This window comes from Pithys albifrons, chromosome 5 (genome assembly GCF_047495875.1).
Source record: "Pithys albifrons albifrons isolate INPA30051 chromosome 5, PitAlb_v1, whole genome shotgun sequence".
Classification (NCBI taxonomy): domain Eukaryota; kingdom Metazoa; phylum Chordata; class Aves; order Passeriformes; family Thamnophilidae; genus Pithys; species Pithys albifrons.
The window spans coordinates 66241517-66263461 of NC_092462.1; the positions used below are offsets into that span (position 1 = coordinate 66241517).

Below are 21945 nucleotides of genomic sequence, written 5' to 3' on the forward strand. Positions count from 1 at the left end.
GAAACATGACCAAGATTCAATTTTTGAAAGAGAAAAAATATCCCATGGCATTTTAGAAAGTATTATGTTATACTTGACAAAGAAGGATACAAAAAAACAACCAGAAGTTTGATGTGTGAAATGACATCAGATTTGGGAGACTGTTAAAGTATCATTGAAATTATAGGAAACATGAAAACCAACAAATAACTACAAGAATCAGCTATGATTAGATCAAGAAATGAGCGTAAGATAAGAACAAAATAAAACCAATCTTTTGTTATGCAGTGACTTTTTCAATGTATAAGGTTGTTTTCTTCATTTGCATTTCAGTACATCACATTCTATTATTTCTGCAACTCTGAGGGTCTCCTGCTGCAATCCTCTGTAAGGCAAAGACTTCACCAACCAACAGTGGTGACTGCTGAGGCAGCTCAGCAGAAGGAACAGTAGTGAGACTTATAACCTGTCTTTTGTAATGGTACAAAACACAGCAAAACACACTTTTCCCTGTAGGAGAAACTTTTAAAGTTATTACTGCATAATGTACAAATATCAGTGCACGGTTTTCAAATCCAGAGTATAATACGGATCTCAACCTACTATGTGATTACATCAAAGAAGGAAAGGGGTAAGTGACCTCACTCAAATAATATGCTTTTGTTATTCCTGCTACGATACTCAGACAATACCTAACAACATGATTGTCTCAATCCCACATCTCTTATAATATTACTCATAAATTTAAGTTAGGTATCTTTCTAACATGTGCTCTTTTATCTGTGCCCCAAGAGCTGAGTGCTGAAGTATGTGATGCTTGGTTGTTAGTTCAAACCACCTCACCACCACAACACCCACAGTAAACGGATATGTACCACTTGTATATCACACATCATGAGCTACATGTCCAGGGCTATTTTAACTCTGGTAGTGATCTGGCTGCTGTCAGATGATATTAATTTTTTATGTTCTGCTTCCAAATGTCTTGGGTGGGGTTCAATGATAGATGGTAGGAGAAGCCACGGGTTTGATATGCTGGGTCATTATTCATGGATTAGCTCAATTGCCCCAAAAAGCTAAATAGAACATAAGCCTTGGTATGTATTTCTGTGTGTACAAATAACCATCGTAATGCATAATCCTTTTTACAATCAAAATGGAATTGTTTTCCCCTGTGTATATTTGGCATATCTTTGCCTTTCTCTCACCTTTTCTTTTAAAGTTTCATTTTATTTCATTCAAACTTTCATTCACTTTAAATGTCATGAAATATATGATTTATCACGCTATTTTCCATTTAAAAAAAAAAAAGAGCAGATAAAAATACTGTCCCATATGAAGAGCAGCATGCCTACCTTTCTGTATATAACATTTTATGCACAACACACCTAATCCTGCTTTGCTGCTGTTTATGGAAATTTTAATCTTTGGGCACAGGATCCACCCATAAAATCTTGGTCATCTAGTATAAGCTCCAGGATAAGGAGCAAAGATAGTGCACTGCACAATTTCTTGGTTTTAGAAGAAGTTTTGCCAGATACATAGTGATGACAGGCATCACTACTGCTTTGTAAGCTCAACTTCATGATGTGAAAAGGAGCCAGAAGCTTGTAAGTTAGATGGATAGAAAGAAGAAGGGGGGGAAAAAAAAAAGGGAAATACTGTCTTAAGACTATTTCCTACCACTGCTGTCTCTCAGGGCAGAAACTGAAACTGAGGGATAGCTGCTCTATATAAAGCATGCATTTTCATGGAACCAAAATATTTTTGTTTTGTATTTTGCCTCCTGAAAAGAAGGAACCTACACTTCCAAGTAGATCAGTTTCAGCAGAGGTTTTAATGCCAAGCCTCCATAATCACTGGCAGGAGGAATGAAATGCCATTCTCCTGGTAACTTGTGTCCGCATTTCAGATACACCTCATCAGTCACAGCTTATGTAACTCCCTTTGTGTATCTTTAGAAATAAAGCTTTTCTTTCAGCTCATCTAAGTTTGGTAGCTTTTTATAGCTCCATTATTCTGCACCTACTGAGAGTTAAGAGTTCTCAGCACAGAAAAGACATGAACCTGTTGGAGCAGGTCCAAAGGAGGGACACAAAAATAATGGGAGGATTGGAGCAACTCTCCTAGGAGGAAAAGCAGAGAGAGCTGGAGCTGTTCTGCCTTGAGGAGAGGAGTGTCCGGGAAGACTTTACGGCAGCTCTTCCATACTTACAGAGGGTTGTAAAAAGATGGGGACAGATGTTTTAGCAGAGCTTGTTGCAACCAGACAAATGGTAGTGGTTTTAAAGAGGGTAGATTTAGAATGGATATGAGGAAGAAATTTTATACTGTGAGAGCAGTGAGACACTGGCACAGGTTGCCCAGAGAGCTGGTGGATGCCCCATTCCTAGGAAGATTTAAGGTCAGGATGGACGGGGCTTTGAGCAACCTAATCCAGTGGAAGGTGTTCCTACTCACTGTGGAAGGGTTAAACTAGATGACCTTTCCGGGTTCCTTCCAGTACAAAATATTCTATGCTTTTAGGTCTCAGTTGCCTTAGTCTAAGCATATGTATGAAATTTTGCCCCAGACTGGAAGAAGAAGAAACAAAAATGAGAGGCTCCTAGATTCTTCTTGTTATGGAAGAGGACTTCATACTTGACAGTAATAGAAGTAAATATTTGCATTATGAGATTTTTATTCTGCACATACCAAAAATGCACCCATAAACAGAGGCTTGATTGCAACATTGGTCAACTGCTTAATGTTCACAGAGGAGATGATCTAGACTTTTTTCTCCTTTCCCTTCTTTTATTTTAAACCTATTATGTAGCATCAAGGCCATGCAAAATATTCAGTTTTTCAGGAAGAAACCATCAAAATCATGACTCAAAATCCCTAAATCCCTTAAAAGCAGAAACTGTGGAGCAGGCTTCTCTAACAATGAACAAACACTCTCTTGTGTGCTGTATATTGCTGGAGGTACTTCATCAGAACCCCCTGACTGCTTCACATAGTTGGTGTGTAAAGAGAGGCAGCCAATTAGTTACATTTTATAGTTTACGACAAAGTTGAACTGTCAGCAACTTCACAGAGGAGCACAGGATTCAATGAGAAATTCTGAAGGAAGATTTCAAAATCAATATCACAAAGAAAAGTTTAAAGTTCTTTTAGAAAATGGAAAATAAAAAGTATTGATTATTGATCACATACAAATTTCTGCAAAGCTCAGATACTTCAGCACGAAGAAAACTTCCCCTAATGAAAATGATACTTAAAGTACTTTCCTTGTGAGGATTGAAGACTCTGACTTATCCTATGATTCTAAATCACCAGAAAAGTTTAAAGCTTGAATGCTGAGGCTGCCACAAGTAAAAAAAAAAAAAAAAAAAAACAACAAAACAAAAAAAAAAACAACCAACCACACACACACACACAAAAACACAAACGAAAAGAAAAATCAAGAAATCCCAGGAAATGTCAATAAATACAGACACATGGATCAACCTTTAAAGGTCATCTGCCTTTATGGGCTGTTTCACCGTGCCCAGCAGTTGATCAGATTCTGAAAAAAAGATACAAAATTAAAACTATAATCCTTCCTAACAACTCCAAATGAAGCAGATACTCCTGCCCGTGGCATGCTGAAGGTGCAGGGCTCCATTTTCAGTCACAAACTCCTGGTCACTCAGCTTCATCTGTTGCAAGCCAACTGCTGGCCTACAGAAAGATTGCTGAAGTCAGTTCAGAAACATCTCCTTTTGCTCAGCCCAGACACCAGCTATTTTATGAGGCATGAGGCTGGAGAAGTCAGTGGCACTGGCAATCCATGGGCAGTGCCACACTGAAATACACCCCTTAAATCCTGTGGAATAATCACAGTTCCACTACTGCAAATTACAGGTCTTGCTTAAACAACAAGAGGCGAGAACAACCAAAAGCATTGTTTAATTCTAGTCCTGATTTGTGTACCTATCTTCTCTCTCATGTTTTAAGAGGCCTCTTCAGCTGTGATTTTGACATGCTTCTGTTGAGAGAGGTCTCCTGCTTCTTGCTCTGGGCTTCCCAGCTGCCTGCAGCCACCAGCCCTTTGTGCACAACCCAGGATACACCATTAGCATCAGAATCTGAACGTTAGCTACAAAAATGACAGGCCTTGCCTCTAGCATACTCTGAAGTTGTCAGCTCATGGGAGAGAAGGGAAACTGGGCTGAGTCCTCTGACACTGCTAACAAAAGCCAGTACCTACATCCAGCTGCCAGCTCAGAGCAACAGCCCAGGAATTCAGGTGGTGGAGTCTCATTTGCATTCTGAACGGTCAAATTTCAGGCTCTGCTACTGATAATATATGAGCACATGGGGAAGCTGACACAGCAACAAGGCACATGATTTGCTCTTGTCTTTTGCTTTTTAAAACTAGACATTGAATTACTACATACTGGAGGGTCACACTAGGAGTGTACAGAACAACTGGACTGCAAATGCAATTACGTGGCCACATACCATCTTGTCCATGGGACATCTGTCTCATTCACTACACGAGGGGGACACATGTGTGGGGACAATCAAGAGGACATGAGCAACTGTAAATCTGTCAATTCCGTAACAGTGAGGGGCTTAACTTTTCAACCTAAATAACATCCTTTTAACATCACAGACATATCTTATTATGTACAGAAGTATTCAGCCTGAATTCTAGAGGAAACAGCTATGCAATACCATCCAAGGCATATAAAACCCCTGGTGTAAACACAACAGTGGTGTTTGTGTCTGTTTCCAGGCATAAGTACAAGCCAAGTTTACATCCTTGCTAGACCAAAAAAACCTAATCAAGAGGATGTACAGCTGGCCCAAAGCAATAATGCACTTCAAGCACATGGCAAAGGCACACAACACCCAACTGTCATAAACTGTCCTAACACACCTAGTCAGCTTGTGGTTACAGAGACGTGCCCAAAAATGCAAGCTAAAACACAGAAATAAAATAAAGACTTTCTGTCACCTCCCTCAAACTGAGATTTTGGATTTATCTTACCATTTGTTGCTAACTACATAAGGTTTGAATTTCTTATGATTCTTGACCTTGGCTCAGTTTGGTAAGACTTGGTGCTAATAATGCCAAGGTTGTGGGTTCAATCACCCATATGGGCCGTTCACTTAAGAGTTGCACTCGATGACCCTTGTAGGTCCCTTCCAACTTAGAATATTCTGTGATTCTAAATCAGGGTTTAAAGATTGGTATGATGGTTTCAGATCAAACCAGATTATTAAATACTTCTGCGCATTTGAGAGTCTGTCCATCTTAACCACAGGTAAAATTCAGAAGCACTGGTTTCGGTACAGGTAAAAGCACTTCATTATCTCACAGAGATTTTGTAGGGACAAATACAGCAACAAGCTGCAGAGAGAGATTGCAGTAGGAAACCCCCCATGGAGAGCTGTATAATCAACACATGATTATAAATATTGCTGAACAGGTTAGTTCATCTAAGCTTCTGGACAGACCTCACAGCACAAAGACACTGAAGTACAATCAGAGAATATTTCACTCCCAGTTCATGATACAGGGGACTTTCATAGCAGGAGCCAGGACTAGCCTGAGGAATTCCACCAGCCAGAGGAAATGGCTAAGTCAGACATAGCAAATTGCCTCTGAAACCAATTTTAATCCAAAGTATTTGACAACATGTGGCCAAAATTGGTGGAGCAGTTAGAAGACAGGAACTAAAAACAAATTTTCACAAAAAAAACCCCAAACAAACAAAAAAAACGCCACAAAATACAGTATGCAAATGTCATAGGATATAGTCATCAAACTTGACAACAGGCGAGCAGCATTTCCTGATTTCAGAGCACAGAACCCTGAACAAATACATCTGTGAATTGATGCTAGATACATAAAAAAATTGTATTAACATCAGCCTTCACTGCCTCATTTTTCACCAGGTATATCTCATAGCAATCATTCCACCATTCAGAGCCCGAAAGACTCCTTACAAAACTGCCATTAAATTCAGCTATCAAATACCCTCAGCTCAGAAATGTTAACTGCTTTTTCTCCAGCTGTGAGGTCTGAGAACCAAGGAAAATACTCTTGATATAACTGAAAGTTCAGCATGTCATATTTTCTTGGGACCAAAAGAAAGACAACAAATTCTTTCAGGTAATAAGAATCAGCTACATTGTTCCCCTTAACTCCTCAGCTGAGCTGTCCTGATTTACAGTAGCAGACGATGTTCTGCAATGTTATGAAAAGGAACACTTTTTAATTTCATCATTAAGACACCCAGCAGATTTTCTGATTCAAAATAGTGTTGGCAACTTCTTAGAGATGTTTTCATAGCAACAGTACATTCCCTTTCCCCCTTCTCGGAGCCTTGCTTAGCTCAGCTCCTGTCAGTTAAAACTCTCCTAAGGTACAGACAGAAACTGCTGCTGCAGTGGTTATGCAAAAGAGTTCAAACACACGTTTGTCCAGACTGTTGGAGGTTCAGCAGAGCACCCACTGCTTAAGGCACTCACATTTTCACAGGTGAACACGAGTGCTGTTATTCCGTTTATACAGTAGCTTTAGCCATGCAAAAAGATGGGCTGTGTTTATCTCTTAGAAGTTGTAAGGCCTTTATGGAGAGATGCTTATGAACAATAAAATTCAGTATTAATAGGTTATATATTTGCATTTTTATAGTACAGTAAAATGGCAGGCATCTGTGCCTGCAGCTGTATTTTAACATGAAAGATTATTTTAAACTTAATTCAGTTCTGTTAATGGGAGTAAAAACCCTTTCCTATTTATGGTTTTGTTTGGTTGCTTTTTATGGTTTTTTTAATAGAGACTGACACTTCTAAAGTATTGTCAAGTGCGAAACAAAGTAATGTCCACAAAGTCAAAGAGGCTTCAATTCTATGTATTCTAGTTTATGTTTCATGTATCCCGAATTCCAACAGGGGGTAGCATTACACTACTGTAAGAACATTTGATATTTAGAATACACCCAGTTTCCCCACATTTGCTACTCTGAGCTTCTTTGTACAACAGATTTATTATTTTCCTCTCATTCTGCACCAAGTGAAAACCACTCGAGGCAGAGACTCCAGCAAACCACTGTAACACTGAAAATTGGGCTCAGATGAGCCCATACTGGTACAAAACCCAGCAGATTTGATGCCTTTGCATATAAGCAGTGTGCAGTTCTCAGCTCATTCTTCTTGCTCAGCATGTAACACAAACAGGAGAGGCAAGGTGCGCACAGGTGGGGTGCAACACCTCACATGATCCCTTTCCTTTTTATTTTAAAGTTCAAAAAAACTAACTGTGCCATCACTGAACATCTCACTATTGCAGAAATAGCTGTGAAAACTTGACCAGTGGGAAGTATTCTATATTTTCCCAAAATAGCACATCCTAACAGCAAAAAAAAAAGTTCTGAGTCAGAGCATTAGCCCATTTCAAGATTTTCAAAGGCAATACAAAAGCACTATTTAGCAGGAAGCTTGGACAGACTGAAAATAAATGAAAAGGACCATCATTAACATATAGATATATCCATGCAAATACTCATAAAGGAATTCAGATGGCCTTGCTCTCTTGGTTAACAAAGGAGCAATTTATAAAAAATTTACACCAGCAGAGACATGCAAGACAAAAGGTCCAATAATCCATTCATTTCTTGATACTGAGACATTCCTTTTCTGATGAGGAAAAAGGATGACCTTCAACCAACTTGCATAACAGACACTGTACACTTTTAAATGAAAAGACAGCTCTTATGCCACTGTACTAAGAAGTAACCTAAATTATCATAACTCTTCTCATAAAAAAGTTCCCAATTAAATTTCACAGAAAATTAATTCCACTAATTATACAAAAGTGCATGAAGTAATTCCTTTACTAAAGTTTTCTGCTTGCAACAAGATCCAAAATCAAAGGAAAGGGATTCCTTTTGCAAATAGAGTTCAACTACAATTCTAGATCTAAAGTGAAAGACAGTAGACAGAGAAGGGCACAATATAAAATATTTCAAAATCTGGGAAAGGGAATTAATTCTACTTCTATGGGTTCTTAGAGATGGAGAAAGTTTATGTTAAGCTGTAATTACCATTTTCAAACATTCTGATTGCCCTAAGAAAAGTCTTTTCCTTCTCCAACTTTCCTCAAAGAATGTTGTTTCACAGGGTGAGCTCAGCTTCTGCTTGCACTAAAAATACACTTGTGCCTATTTTGTAGCCGATGGAGCCATGCCAATTTACATTAGACTAGTTACTTGATTCCTTCCTTCCAGTCCATTCCACATAAAGACACAAAGAAAAGAATCCTTGCTATAACCTTTGCATCCTGTTCCACAGAGACAGAACTAGAGTGGGCTTAATTATGGGCCTGTGAAGAATAAAAATGAAAGCCTTGCAATATGATCTTCACATTCACTTTCCTTCTTTTTAAACCTCATATTAAGAGCTAAGGTTAGTCAACTTCTTCCAGAAAAAAATTTATTAACAAGATAATCAGGGATCATCAGTGGAAAGAAATGGATGGAACTAGAAGGACAAATAAGGGAGAGAAAGCTCAAAATAGTAAAACTAAGACAAGTGTTTTTCTTTATCTCCAGCCCATCACTGAAATTATGGTTTGTCAAAAGTAATGAAACTATAATTAAGCTGCCCAGCTTCAAAGGATACAGATACTTAACTATGCATGGGGGCTGCTCACAGGCTTCTATATCAGAGAGCGCTGCTATAAATTATTAGGTACAATTACTTCTGTAGTTTTTTTCCAAATCTTTCTATAATAGCTATCTCCATAGCACGTATGTTCTGCTTGACTTTGTGGCTCAAGGAATGAGATGAATTGGCAAACTCCATCTGGAAATGTTTTCCTCATGCTACAGGGAATTCAGGTATACAGTTACCAGCCCTGATATAGCCCACTTAGCACTTCTCTGTCCTTGTAATAAAGCAGATCTGGGAAAGGTTTATATTTCCTTAATATTTTCCAGGCTCAAATTTCTTGTACATTGAAAATTGCTTCCAATCAGCATTGAATTAGCAGAGGATTCCACAGAATCCAGACTGCAGCAGAGGATGTGGCTAGGGGAGAGGGAACACAGCCAGAGTTCATGTCCCACTGATTCCCAGCTGTTGAAACAGTCATTTTAGTTGACTGACAGCTGGCTGCTGCACTTTATCCTGTGAATAGCCCAATATCCTCATGTGACAAGACTTAGGAGCACAAAGTCAGCTTTAAAGCCCCTTTTTCATCTACCCTTTGGACCTGTGTGAGATTGAACTGCTTCAGAGAAAGTCTCAAGATCTGCTTTCTTTCATTTACCCTGCTTTAGGAAAAGAAACATGGAAATACATAAAAGATAACACCAAAGAAGGACACATAAGCAGAGCTTGCATGCAGTAAAGGCACTTTCCTGCAGCCTACAAACGCATATGTTAGACCCTGGTATTCAATTTCTCTCTCCTGGCTTTCATTTGTCCTATGGATCAGTCACTTGCTTTGATCTTAACGTCCCCATCCCACCCAGGAAAGCTCAGTCTAACTTCTACACACACACACACACAAATTTTGTGTTGTTACAAATATACTGATGCATCAAACTTCACTGGAGCTGAACCAGAGGGGATGGAAAACCATCAGTAGCTCCAGATAACATTTTTCCCCACACTTCTGTCCTACTTTCAGAGGTTGAATTTCTGCCTGAAGCAAGTCAGTTTTTCAAGACACAAAATGTTGTTACACTAGCAAGGATGGCCAGAATGCAAGGAAGTCCTTCCCTCTGCAATGTCATTTAGAAATGGAACAGAACAGTTCATCTGCAACTGGTAAGCAGGGGAATAAAGAAAATTTTTTTTACACTATAAAAAAGATTTGTTCAGTTGGCCAGGCGCAGTAACTTTGAGGTTTTGCTGTATCACCTTAGTTCTGACTCAGAGTTCCTACATTTCAAAGTTGAGTAAAAGAAAAAAGTCACTACATCAAAAAAAATTTGCAAAATTAGACTTGATGCAATATGCCTCTCCATAAGGATTTAGAAAATTTAATACAATTACGGGCACTTTTTCTCCCTCTGTTGTCACAAGTCACCTTGAAGTTCACCATATCCTCAAGCATGTTCTTGATATCTTGCTCCTTTCTAAATGCTAAAAACTTGCTCAGCCCTCAGGCTAATCCCATTCTCAGGAAGAACTCATTTTCAACCGTTATGTCCTCAGCCATGGATTTTTCTGAATCCACCGAGTTTAAAGGCTCCTGCAGCAATAACTTTTTTCCAGTAACTATAGTTCTTGAAAGACACAACTCTTCAAGCTCAATTTCACACACAAAAAACTTCTCTTGAAATACCATATTCAGTGCCACTGTTCTGTGATCTTTCACTAAACAGAAAATGGCTTTGAATTATTTGTTGTAGTTATAAAAATTAGTGATAGATTTCCCATTATTTAAAAACAAAAATAGGGGAGCAGCTGCTTCATCCATGCAGGTTGATTTTCTCCTTTAGGTACTCATTAATTACTTCTTTTTCTGTCCACACTTCACCTGAAAGGTGAAATAACTTTCAGTTTCTCTCACTGCAGCCTGGAAAACATTGTATTTCATTTAATCTTTAGCACTTGGATAGAATTATTGTTCACATCCAAAGTACTGGAGAAACACCATCCCACCCATTCTTACAATAGCCTTGGGAAACAAACAGCCTCCAGACACAGATGTTACACAGCTGGGTAGACTGAGGTAAGCTGATGAGAGCCACAAGAAGAAAACCCTAACACCAAAATTCCTAGATCAGCCCACATCTCAAGCTTCTTACCACTCTTTATTTAAAGTGAGACAGTGCCCAAAACACCACTTTGCCATCACAGATTCCTGCCAGGAGTCTACCATAGACACGCAGCTTTATAGCACAGTGGGCAGGTTTGTCAAATGCATCCAACATGAAGCCAGGCAGAGCAAGAACACCAGAATTCAGTATGGATTTCTTCTGTACTTCTGAAATACAGAGCAATCAACTCACTCTTCCACTATGGGACAGGATTTGAAATTTGCTTCTCTTAGATGTCAAGGATCCACCTTATTTATTTTACCTCCCACGCTGATCAATTCTCTTAATCAGTGAACACTTTAGCTACACTGATTTCAGTGCCCCTGCTTCTAAGAGTGTCAGAGGAAAGGTGCAACAAGGCTTCTGCTGGTCTCAGTAGGACATTTTGGTCAAGACTAAAATTGCATGAGAGAGAAATTTGGCAATCTTGTCTTCTGTATGCACTTACAATGACTTTGCTTTCTTTTCTCCTCTACACAAGTTCCCCAGCATTTCAGCAGAAACATTCAGAACCAGAACTATGCATAGTAAAGAAATACATAAAAATCACGAGGCAACTTTAAAACATGCCATCCTGAAAACTGGTAGTTATTTGTGTATCAGAATGGCTTATGCACATTTACTAACTACTTTGCCCATGGGAAGTATTCATTCAGATCTGAACATAAAAATATCCTTCAGTGATTCATTCCTCAAATTGGTTTCAGTGTAATGAAACCATGAAACAGGTTCAGTGGAGCAGGCAATAAACAGTTTTCTATTCAGTAGATTTGTTGTCACGTACTTTCATGCTAACAAATGCCAAAACTGCATTACCTATAGGAAGATGGTGTTACCAGATTATTAAATTTTACTAACATAATACTAGGACAAAATATTTACTCTTTATGAGCAAAGTAAAACAAATTGGTGTAGGGTTGCAAAGTTATATGAGAAACAGTAAGGATTTTCCTACCTCACAACCTCCACATGTCTGATACCTTCAGATCTAATCTGATTAAAAATCCATATGGGATATTATCAGCCAGACTGAAAATATTTCCATAAATATCTGGAAGTAATAAGTATATTGGGAATCTTGAATTACCAAAACGAATTCCACTCATGTGTCTTGTCATGAGTTGTGTACAAGTTTAAGCACAGTTTGTGTAATATTGTTGGAACACATTTCATCCTTTTAATTTGCATGCTTCCAGTTTTAAGTGTCTCTGTCCAAAAAGGCTGGTTGGAAAGGTCACACCCCTACTGAGCATCTATTTTCAGTCCTCTCATCTACTCCCAGTGAGCTGCTGTCAGCGCTCCAGACAGCCCATCCAAATGATTGCTATCCTACTGACACTCACCAATTCCTTCTGAGCCATGCGATTACTTTGATATCAGTGACTGTTATCCAAAACAACACATTTGCTGTTTAGCCTTCTTTAATCCACAATCTTAAAATAGAATGTTAGCATACATTATAAACATTGTAAGTTTGTAAGTCAAGAAAGAAGGGTTTTTAGAAAGTAACTTAACTCATGATCTTGCTGAAGGAGATGAACAACATGGGAATCAAACTTGGGAATCTTAATCCAGGGCTACCGCTAGAGCTACTCACTTCCCCAGAGTTCAGCTCCATGTAGTCTCTGCTTCCCTTATGTATTCTTGTGTTTTCTTTCTCTAGGTGAATTCTACTTTCTCCTTTCTCCTTTTTAGCAAATGAAGATGGAAAGTGTCTGCTAACAGTTGTAGGATTCTGTTGAATTTTTCCAGAAAGAGATGGACTTCTATTTAAAAGGGAAAAAGAAAAAAAGGAAAAAAAGACAGAAAGAGAGGAGAAAAGCCTTCCATCTTCCCATTTTGACCACATTCCTAGAGATCTGAAGACTCTCCTTCACAAGCGGATCAAAAACAAAAACCTCACAAACCCTACATTCCAAAGGGAGTAATTTCTTCTACCTTTTACTGTCAGATAAAGCATTCCCCTTCAAAGTATTTCTTTCTCTCCCTTCAGAAAAATTACTCCCCCAACAGAGAAAGAAGTAGCCATCAGTATTAGTAAAACTAAACCCCATTATCCAGCTTGACTGTATTTATGGGAGGAAGCAAATTTTCCCATTTTCTCATTCTGGTGGGTATAGAAGGTCAATATCATGGTTTATCAATATCTCCAAGGCTCTCTGACAGAAAGCAAACCAGCAACACTTCTGTTTGGTACAGAAAAATTAATTCTGCTGAGCTACATTGTCTACATTCCCTCATGTAGGAAAGATGCTCTCTTCTCTTGACATTGTCTTTTCACTTACCAGGGCTTCTGTGGCAGGCACTTCTTTCCCCAGTACAGACCACAGGCTTTCTGTTCCCCATAGTGTCTGATCCCAAGAAGTGCCAAGAGTTTAATTCTTATTATTCTGAATTTAGATTAGAACCTTTATTCCTTGCACAAATGCTGTGAGGATTCTTTCATTAGAGATAGAAAGCACCTTGAGTATAATATTTTAGGTAAAATATAAGAGAGCTTTCTACAGAGCTAAAAGCAGATTTGCACAGTTCTGGTAGGGTTGGCATGTCTTGTGTTTCACTGTGACATCTCAAATCCAGAGTCTTGCCCATTAAAAGTGATCTCTTCCACGCAAACCTTTGGAAGAGCCAGGACACTTATATGAGCCCTTAACCATCAATGGCAATATAAAAGAAAACTGGGTCTCTTCTTGATTATTTGGGAGTGAAGCCTGTGGCCAAGGTGTATCATAATATTCTACAAAATAATAGTGGTAAACTAAGAAAAAAAGATCTTCCTTCCCTTTAAGTCAATGATAAGCAACATCACACCACAGTGCATAAGGAGACCTGACAGCACTTTGTGAGAGGATGGAAGTCAACTCCATAGACTTGTGGTCCTGGCCCAAACCACAGAAAGAAAACAAAACAAATCCAGCCCTAAGTCTTGACACTACACCCACCTGTTTTATGCCCCTTTCCTCTGTCAGCTTCAACTGGAGAATATATTCTTGCTCCAGTCTGATTTTCACAGTACTGTGTGCTTTTGTCAGCACAACCAGCTCCAGAAATTACTGCATTTCATTGTCAAGAGGAGGGATGGCAACAGATTTCTGCTATTTCAGAAAGATGCTGTGGGAAAATTGGTGGAGTTTAAGATTCTTTTGAATCTGTGGAAGTCAAAAAATAACACTATTGCAAAAATTTCAGGGCCTTTTACAGTAACTGTAATGTAAGTAAAATGCCAGATTGCCAAACCATTGTCCAGTGCAGACACCTCATTCAGTGGTGACACATGATGAAAGATGCAACTCACTGCAGGTTAATGTATCACAGTCAAGACACAAAAAATCCCAGTTGGAGTTAAAGGAATAGAGCACAAGAGCAAGTTTTCTAATTCATGACAAAAGCCAGTAAGACTGAAAATCGAGGGTCATCAAAGTACACAAGAGTCTCACAAATACATCACCACTTGGGTCAATACTAACAACTGACTTCCAGATTCCTCTGAGGTGCAAACTGTTCCTGTTATTGCCATTATGTGTGTTGCCCAACTGCCCACAGCTCTGAGATTAGAGCAGAAATATAAGTAGCAACAATGCTGTAGAAGATGACAAATGCATCCTTCTCAGCTGAGAACTTAGACAGCCTGTAGCTTTTTTTAAAGGTGGGAGGAAGCATGAAATGTTACAGCATCACACATCAATACTGTAAAAAAAATCTTGAAGAGAGATGTAAAAGGTGTGCAATTACAAATAATCATGTTCCTACATTTTCAGAGGCAATAAAAACACTACAAGATAAACAAATAAGGTGTTCGGTCTCATGGGGAAAGAGGTTATGACTCCAATTGAAAAAAAAATATCTGTATTAAAGTTGTAGATAACAATATATTGTGATTTCTTTAGTATCTGCTTTATTACTACATTAGAAAAGCACTTGATTAAAAGCCAAAAAAAGCTAAAACATTCTCAGTTACACAGACCTGGCCATGTGGTCATGAAGCTGCTATTTCTCAAATCTCACTACACAAAGTAACCCCATATAGGTCTTCTCTTTCCCCACTTTCAAAAGTAGCATCTACAATGAAAGAAGACACACCAGCTGACTCCGGGGTTAAGGGGTTTGTATGGGATTTGGAAGACCAAGACTGGATTCCCAACCCAGTTACAGGCTGCTCATGACCCTGGGAAAATCAGTCCCAGGCAAGACCACAAAAGACCTCAGCACAGGATGCTGTTTAGAGTTCAAGCCCTTTCTCTGCCTGGGGACACACCAGCCTTGCTTCTCTCTGGGCTTAGTCTCTCCCTGGCCTACAATGCACAAGGGACACAGATATTTGGAATTGCTCTAGATCTCCACAGAGACTCTGCACTCACCCAAGGCGCAGGCGATTAACAAGCTCTGAAAGCAGGACATGGTGGTGCATGATTAAATGCACTAGTAGAGCCTGCTCAAGGATCACAGTGCAGATATGCACACCTTCCTTTGGAGTTGTAATGCAAAATAAAGCAGTTTCTACAGGGCAGACTAAAAGAGATAAATATCCTATCACCTAATTAAAGTTCTACTTAAACCAAGATCCATGTCCCCCCAAGGCAGGTACCAGTTCTCCAGATACTATGTAAGGAAGAGTTCTTAGCCCCTCAGCACTGTGGATCCTGCTGCCTGACAACACCCCTAAACTCTTTTGTCCATCACGACCACAACATCTCCACTTACTACCAGATATGCTGGAAGATTCAGTTTGAGGCACACAATTACTATGGGTAGAACAGTTCCTAATTTGGGACCATTGTCTCCAAGAAGGTTTTGGTATTTTAAAATTATCAACTTAAGTAGGTGGCTGAATACCAATACAAATTGATGACAACAGCCACACACAAACTGACAAGTTATCATGCCCTCTATCATGGCAAGTTAACTACCAAAGCAGTAATCAAGACTATATTTCTACATAAATAAGAACTCCTACTGACATAAATATGAGTTTAGCATGAGCTAGACATACATAAATGTAATTCCTATCAATAGGCACATTTTGAGCTGTCAACAGTGATTTGAGTATTATGCTAAGTAGTATGAAGAGACAGCCACAATCATTCTGTATTAATTCAACTTGCAAGAAGATGAAGGTCAGTGGACAAAAAGCAAAGCAAAACTAAACCCAGTACTTGTCAGATGGAAAAGGACAAAAGCAGTTGGAAAAAAATTTTATTTTTCAGACTTCTAAGAAAATTTACAAACAATGGTAGTGTAAAAAAAAAAAAACAACCCACCCTATAAAAAGGTTGACATCATTTCTCAAACTATAGCATCAAATAAAGTTACAGAGCAACAAGTGTACAATGAAATTCTATTCATCGAATTAGTACTAGTTAAGTAGTCAAAAATGTAATAAGTAAAGTCCAATAATAGAACTCTACAGCTTGCTCAGAAATCCCATAACAATCCAACATTCTGAGCTTAAATTATACTTACAATACACAATGAATTCATCTCTGCAATCATCTATAGCACCGAAATCAACTAGGTAAAATTACATAGCAAAGGCACACCTTTTGAAGTTTGTAAAGAACATCTTCAGCACACTACAATTACGTACAACAGAGAGCAAAACACCCTGCATGCTTGCTTTTTAATCTCCAATGTCTAATATGAAATACAATATAGAAATTATAGAAGAAATATTTAGTGATTCTCTTTGCGCTGGTTCTATTCATCACACCGAGTGAAACACAAAGACTTCCTTGCCCTATTTTTTGTTCAGCCTTGGCACTTTCCCAGGGTATGTTCTCCCTATATTCATCATCATCCTTGTCATTAGTGGAGCAGGTGGTTATTAACGAGTCAATCCCAATCATGAACACCCCCATGCCCTCCACCTATGCATGTCCTCATCCTCCAACCCATCTCCAACTGTTCACATGCTGAAGTCCAACATGCACACACAACATGCCCAAAACTAAGCTCAATTTGCCAAAGTTTACATACAGGGTAGAAAAAAAATAAATGCTCTTATCCTCAGTCACTGCTGTAGACTCTATTCAGGTCACTTACTCACTTGAAATAGTAGGCATTTAAAAACGATTAGCACAATTTAATTAACAGCTGAACTTGAAAGTGCAAAGGAACTCCAAACATTGGCACACTAAAGCCTTCTGAACATGAATTTGAATAAATGTGAAAACCTGGTGTCTTCATTAATCCATAAATCAACTCCTCCTGGCACTAGCTGCATCTGAAACACATCCTGTTCAGAGCACAAGGAATAAGAATTATTTTTTAGTTACAGCACATGGATTTGTGCCTCCACTGTATTCATCATGAGAAACGCCAATGACAGTGTCCATACAAAAACTGCTAAAATAACTCATCTTGACAGTTCAAGAGAATGTATCAAAAGGTTATTTTTTCTTTCAAAAGTGAAATCAAACCCATGAACCATTCAATTTAATGAGATTTCTCTCCTGACTGATCACAAACAGGTATTAAAAAAAAAAACAAAACAGCAGATGTGCATATCTCATGCTAAACCAAAAAGTTAGTATGAGAGTTGCAGCAGAGTTTATCATTATTTTTTTAAAAAATATTGACAATTCCTGGAATTCTTGCCAACTTATGGTATAGGGGAAGCCAGAAACAGCATGAAACCTGACAGCACTTTGCAATAAAAGATATGGGTACCCATGTCATTGGGGTCAACAGGCAATGAAAAAAATAGTGACATAATTCAGCTTTTAATGATTTTGAAGATATACAATGGAATATTCACTTTCAGCTTCCTGTTTTCCACAGATATCCAGGGTAAGATTTGATAAATTCAAGTCTAAACCAACAACTCAGATCCCCCAGAAACATTTAGACCATGTGAGTTAACAGTACCTTAACTAATCCTTTTCTGGTTGCCCATAACAAAGGCCACCTTTGAACTTTCGGATCCCAAATCTGAGCCCTTCTAGAAAGCACTCTTGGGCATTTATCCCAAATTCTTTCAAACTACAGGCAGCAGACACAGAAATTCAACAGACATACTGCTGTGTACCCTGGTGCTCACACTGCAGAAAGAAGTGGGAGACTCAATCCCAGCTCCCTGCATCCAGACAAGCTTTCAGAATTGGACTGAGAGCCTTTGGTGCAGATGGATGGCAAGGATGGTCTTGGAAGACCACTGATCCTCCTGACCTGTGGAGACACTTCCTTATAAAGTCTGTGACCCAAAAGCCTCCCTGCCTCCCACATGCTGCAAGGCCATGACAAAGTACCATCCAGGGTGCTGTGACAATGGCTATGCAGGTGCCTCAGGCAGACAGCACTTTCAAGTTTGCAGATGCATGATCCAAATGCATGAAACACCTCATGAGAAAATAATCCCTCAATTTTATAACGTTTTTCTTTCATCACCTATTATACATTCAAGCCCTTTCCATAGCAGTGATTTATGTAATCTCACATGCTGAATTAAGTGCACACACTTCAGTGGCAGTATTTAATTCCTCAAGCAGAAGTTTCTCTTGCTGAATCCTTGCTTCACACATTCCCTAATTTGAGCAATCCCTCTAACCTTCATAGCCTTTCAACAGCTCACTGATATGAACAGCTTTACTAATTCTAGCGTAGCAAGCACATTCACCAAAAAAAGTCTTCTCCAGAATGGATAAAAACAGATACATTTTCTTCATGCAATGTATAGTTGAGGGATAAATCTTACTGCCATTAAAAGAAAAGAATGTAGCAGGTTCAAAAAGAATTTTTAAGAATATCAAATTCATAGTAACAGATACTAGCAAATGTGTTTAGAAAGGCATATGAATCTCCACAGTTTAGGTTTTAATGTCACTGGTAATAAAAACAATTTTTCTTGCAAATAAATTGTCTTGGTCATAGATTACTAAAGAGTTTTTGTGCCCCTCGTCTAAAGTCTCTAGTTTGGGCCAGTGACAGTACTGGATTAGCTGATCTGCTATGGATTGTCATGCTGACTTGACTATTTTGTATTTCCTCAATGAGAAACATGGCTGATCTGGCTTCTTGTGCAAGGCATGCTCAAACTACAGTGACAAAGAAAAGAAAAGAAAAATATGCACTCTGGTCACCTTAAGAGCAGCATATACCATTTGATCTCCATTCTATTTTTTTTTTGTAAATACCAGCAGCAAGACAGATCAATATCCTTTATGTTTGCTTGCTATTGTATGACAAATTCATTGCCTGCAAAACTTTTATCTTTCACTCACATATACCCACAGACAAAATTCGCCAATTTAAAAATAATGATTAGTGGCCTATACTGTTCAGTGTTTCCTTGACCAGGCACAGATTTTGAGGAAACCATGTGCTAAGCCTCTCCACTTGAGCATGAACAACACAAAAAAGTTATTACCTGTTCAAATTATAAAGGAAACAATATTACTTCTGACCTACAACTTAAGTAATCCTAAATTAATCACGCTATATTAACTAAGGTTTGTTAGCATCTGCTCAGTCTTAGGTATTTACCTTTAGTCCACCACAGATTGGACAAGCTGAAAAAAGAGCTCTTGTCATCCCAAGGTGGGGGCTACATGTGTCACACGGGTCAGCTGAGGCCCCACCAGGTGGTGACAACTCACTACTTTTGGAGTCTGACACCTGTCCTTGTGGTTTTGTGTCTGACCACCTTGAAACAAAATCCACATATGTCTCATCACTTGAGTCCTTGCTGCTTTCTGCGAGTAAGGATGAAGGCCTCCCTCTGTCCTGGCTGTGGTCAGGTACCCTCCATGCTTCCACGTGTGGTAGTCTCAGTTTTAAGTCACTAGCACCTTGAGGTGGCAGGGCCTGGTCCTTAGGTAGCGTGGAATCTGCACTCTTCGGCTGCACATCTTTAGAAGCTGCCTGTAAGACACTCCTGGGTATATCATAAACATGTCTGAGAGAGCTGGGAACCTGATACTCTGATCCCACACCTCTCTGGGACTCGCCGTGAGGACAAGTACATAAACTCTGATCTGAAGGAAAGTTCAACGGCAAGCTTAGCAATGATCCAAACTCATCACCATGGCAAATGTCCAGGCTCCCAGCATAGGAAGAGAAGCTTCCTGAGTAGGAAGAATGACTACCAGTAGCTATTCCACTGTCAGAAGAACTCTGACGACCTATTTCCTGCAGCTGTCTGGATCTGAGGGGCTTCAGAGGTGGTTTAGTAGTGCCACGTGCCGCTTCTGGAAGGGTCTTTTCTTCTCCGAGATGAATGCCCTTGGCAGCTGCCAGTCCATGGCTCTCTTGAGAGGTGCTGGCTGAGGACTGTTCAGGCCAAACAGTCAGTCTGCTCCCAACACTCACATCTGAGTGGCTTGTGTCCGAGGATGAGCTTGAGAGACTCCTGTCATCTCCTAGAAAAGAAGACACATCAATCTGTGTTTAAAACACAATCAGGAGAGAAGTTTCTCAAGAGAGAAGCATGGCAGGTGTATACAAACTGGAAGGACCCTGAGGCTCCAGCTGCTTTTTGTAAGGGGAACTGCTTTCAGAAAGCCAGAATTCCTGCAATAATTCATATCCCCATGGCAAAAATGAAACGCAGTACTGTGGTACCTTGCCACAACCCCACCACAATGTGGCATAACACATTCAAGGCTAAATTTTTTAAGTTTATGCACCAAGTTCTCCCTTTTTCAAACATATTTTACTTTTGTAGTTAATTAGGTCACCATAACGAAACACAACCATAAATCACTGTACAAGTAAAATGAGACTATTACTGTTACAAAAATGTTTACATATCTGTATACAAAAAGAACTTCTGTGATTCATTTATGCATATACTGCAAAAATTTTTTTCCTCACTCATACTAGCAAGAAAGGAACTTTTACAGGTAATCAAAAGTCTTGACCATTTCTCTACTTTTCTTGTAAGCTCCACATCTTATAACCTATACTCACTTTTAAAGCCTAAGAAGGAAGCAACATCATTTATTTTTACTTAATTAAAGATATTTCTTACCTCCACTGCCTTGGCGACTTGTATGGGACAGCAAGCTCAAGCGCTTTTCTAATTGCAAAGCTTCATGAGCCAATCTTTCTTCTGAATAGGCTGGATTTGTACTTGGATCTTTAAAAATAAACAGAAAATAAAGAAATAAACAAACAAAACCCAAATAAATAAGGAAACACGGAAAATATATAGAAACAAAGCAAAGGAAAAAGATACATTATTATGTTAGATATTCTCAGGTTTGAAAGGCTGATTGGAAAAATGTATGGGACAGTCATGGAGACGTGCTCCATACCAAGTTATAAGTGTCAAAGATTGTCAGAGATTATACCCAATGTCTGTAGCAGTTGCCACCAGGGACAGAACATTGAAGAGCACAGCACCAAAGGCAATAGGTACAGAAATAATTAGCATCCAGTGGGTATAGGGGACTTTGAAAGTTAATTTGACTTGTAAAATGTGTCCTGAATTCACTGAATTCATTGAGAATTTTAACAATGAGAAAGACCAAAATTTTTCATTCTACAAATTTACAAATCTACATCATAGAGTCAGAGTCATAGTGATTAAACTATCTGACACTTTCCAATCCATATCATCTGTTTACGAAGACTTCACTTTTGAATTTGATGTTCAGAAGGTCATTAAGATCAGAAGTCAGAGATAAAACAAGCAAGCTGGTGGCTCTTTGTCTTCATGTTAATACAAGACAATTTACAATGATATAAAACACTCCTAAAATGTACTGTCAGGAATTTTCCCCATACATTTTAGGGAGCTTGCCATTCCAGCTGAAATTATTTCACTGAAGAAGGCTCATTGTATTCTAATGAAAAGAGAAAGACCAAAAGTTACACCGAATGTAGAATAAGTTTCATCAGTAAAACAGGCCAGTTTCCTCTAAATCATTTTGTTTCCAGCCAGGCACAACAATAAAACCAGATGGAAGTATCATAACCATTATCCCAAGGGAAACTTTATGGATTCTTTCAAACAGCACTGACAAGTGTGCTGTGTTCAGCAGCTGCAAAGGATGTGGTCTGCTAGCTTGTTCAATGTCAGAAGTTTCAGTAGTCCTCATTAATACATAGAGAAAATAATTAATGACAGATAAAACAAATTAGCTTTCTCACAACTGCTTCTCTTGTATATCTGATCAACTGGGTAGTAGTAGCACACCACAAAAACATTGAATCAGTAAAT

General features: G+C 38.9%; 1 protein-coding gene across 2 annotated transcripts in view; it reads right to left on the reverse strand.

Moving 5' to 3' along the window:
* Window positions 1–21945, reverse strand: part of DOK7 (docking protein 7) — a 59638-nt gene that overhangs the window by 17720 nt on the left and 19973 nt on the right. For both annotated transcript variants that reach the window (XM_071556885.1, XM_071556884.1), the window contains 2 exons: window positions 20752–20859; window positions 19266–20140 (listed from right to left, as the gene is read on the reverse strand). In XM_071556885.1, the coding sequence (XP_071412986.1) occupies window positions 19266–20140; window positions 20752–20859 (983 nt within the window). The remainder of the gene's footprint in view (window positions 1–19265; window positions 20141–20751; window positions 20860–21945) is intronic.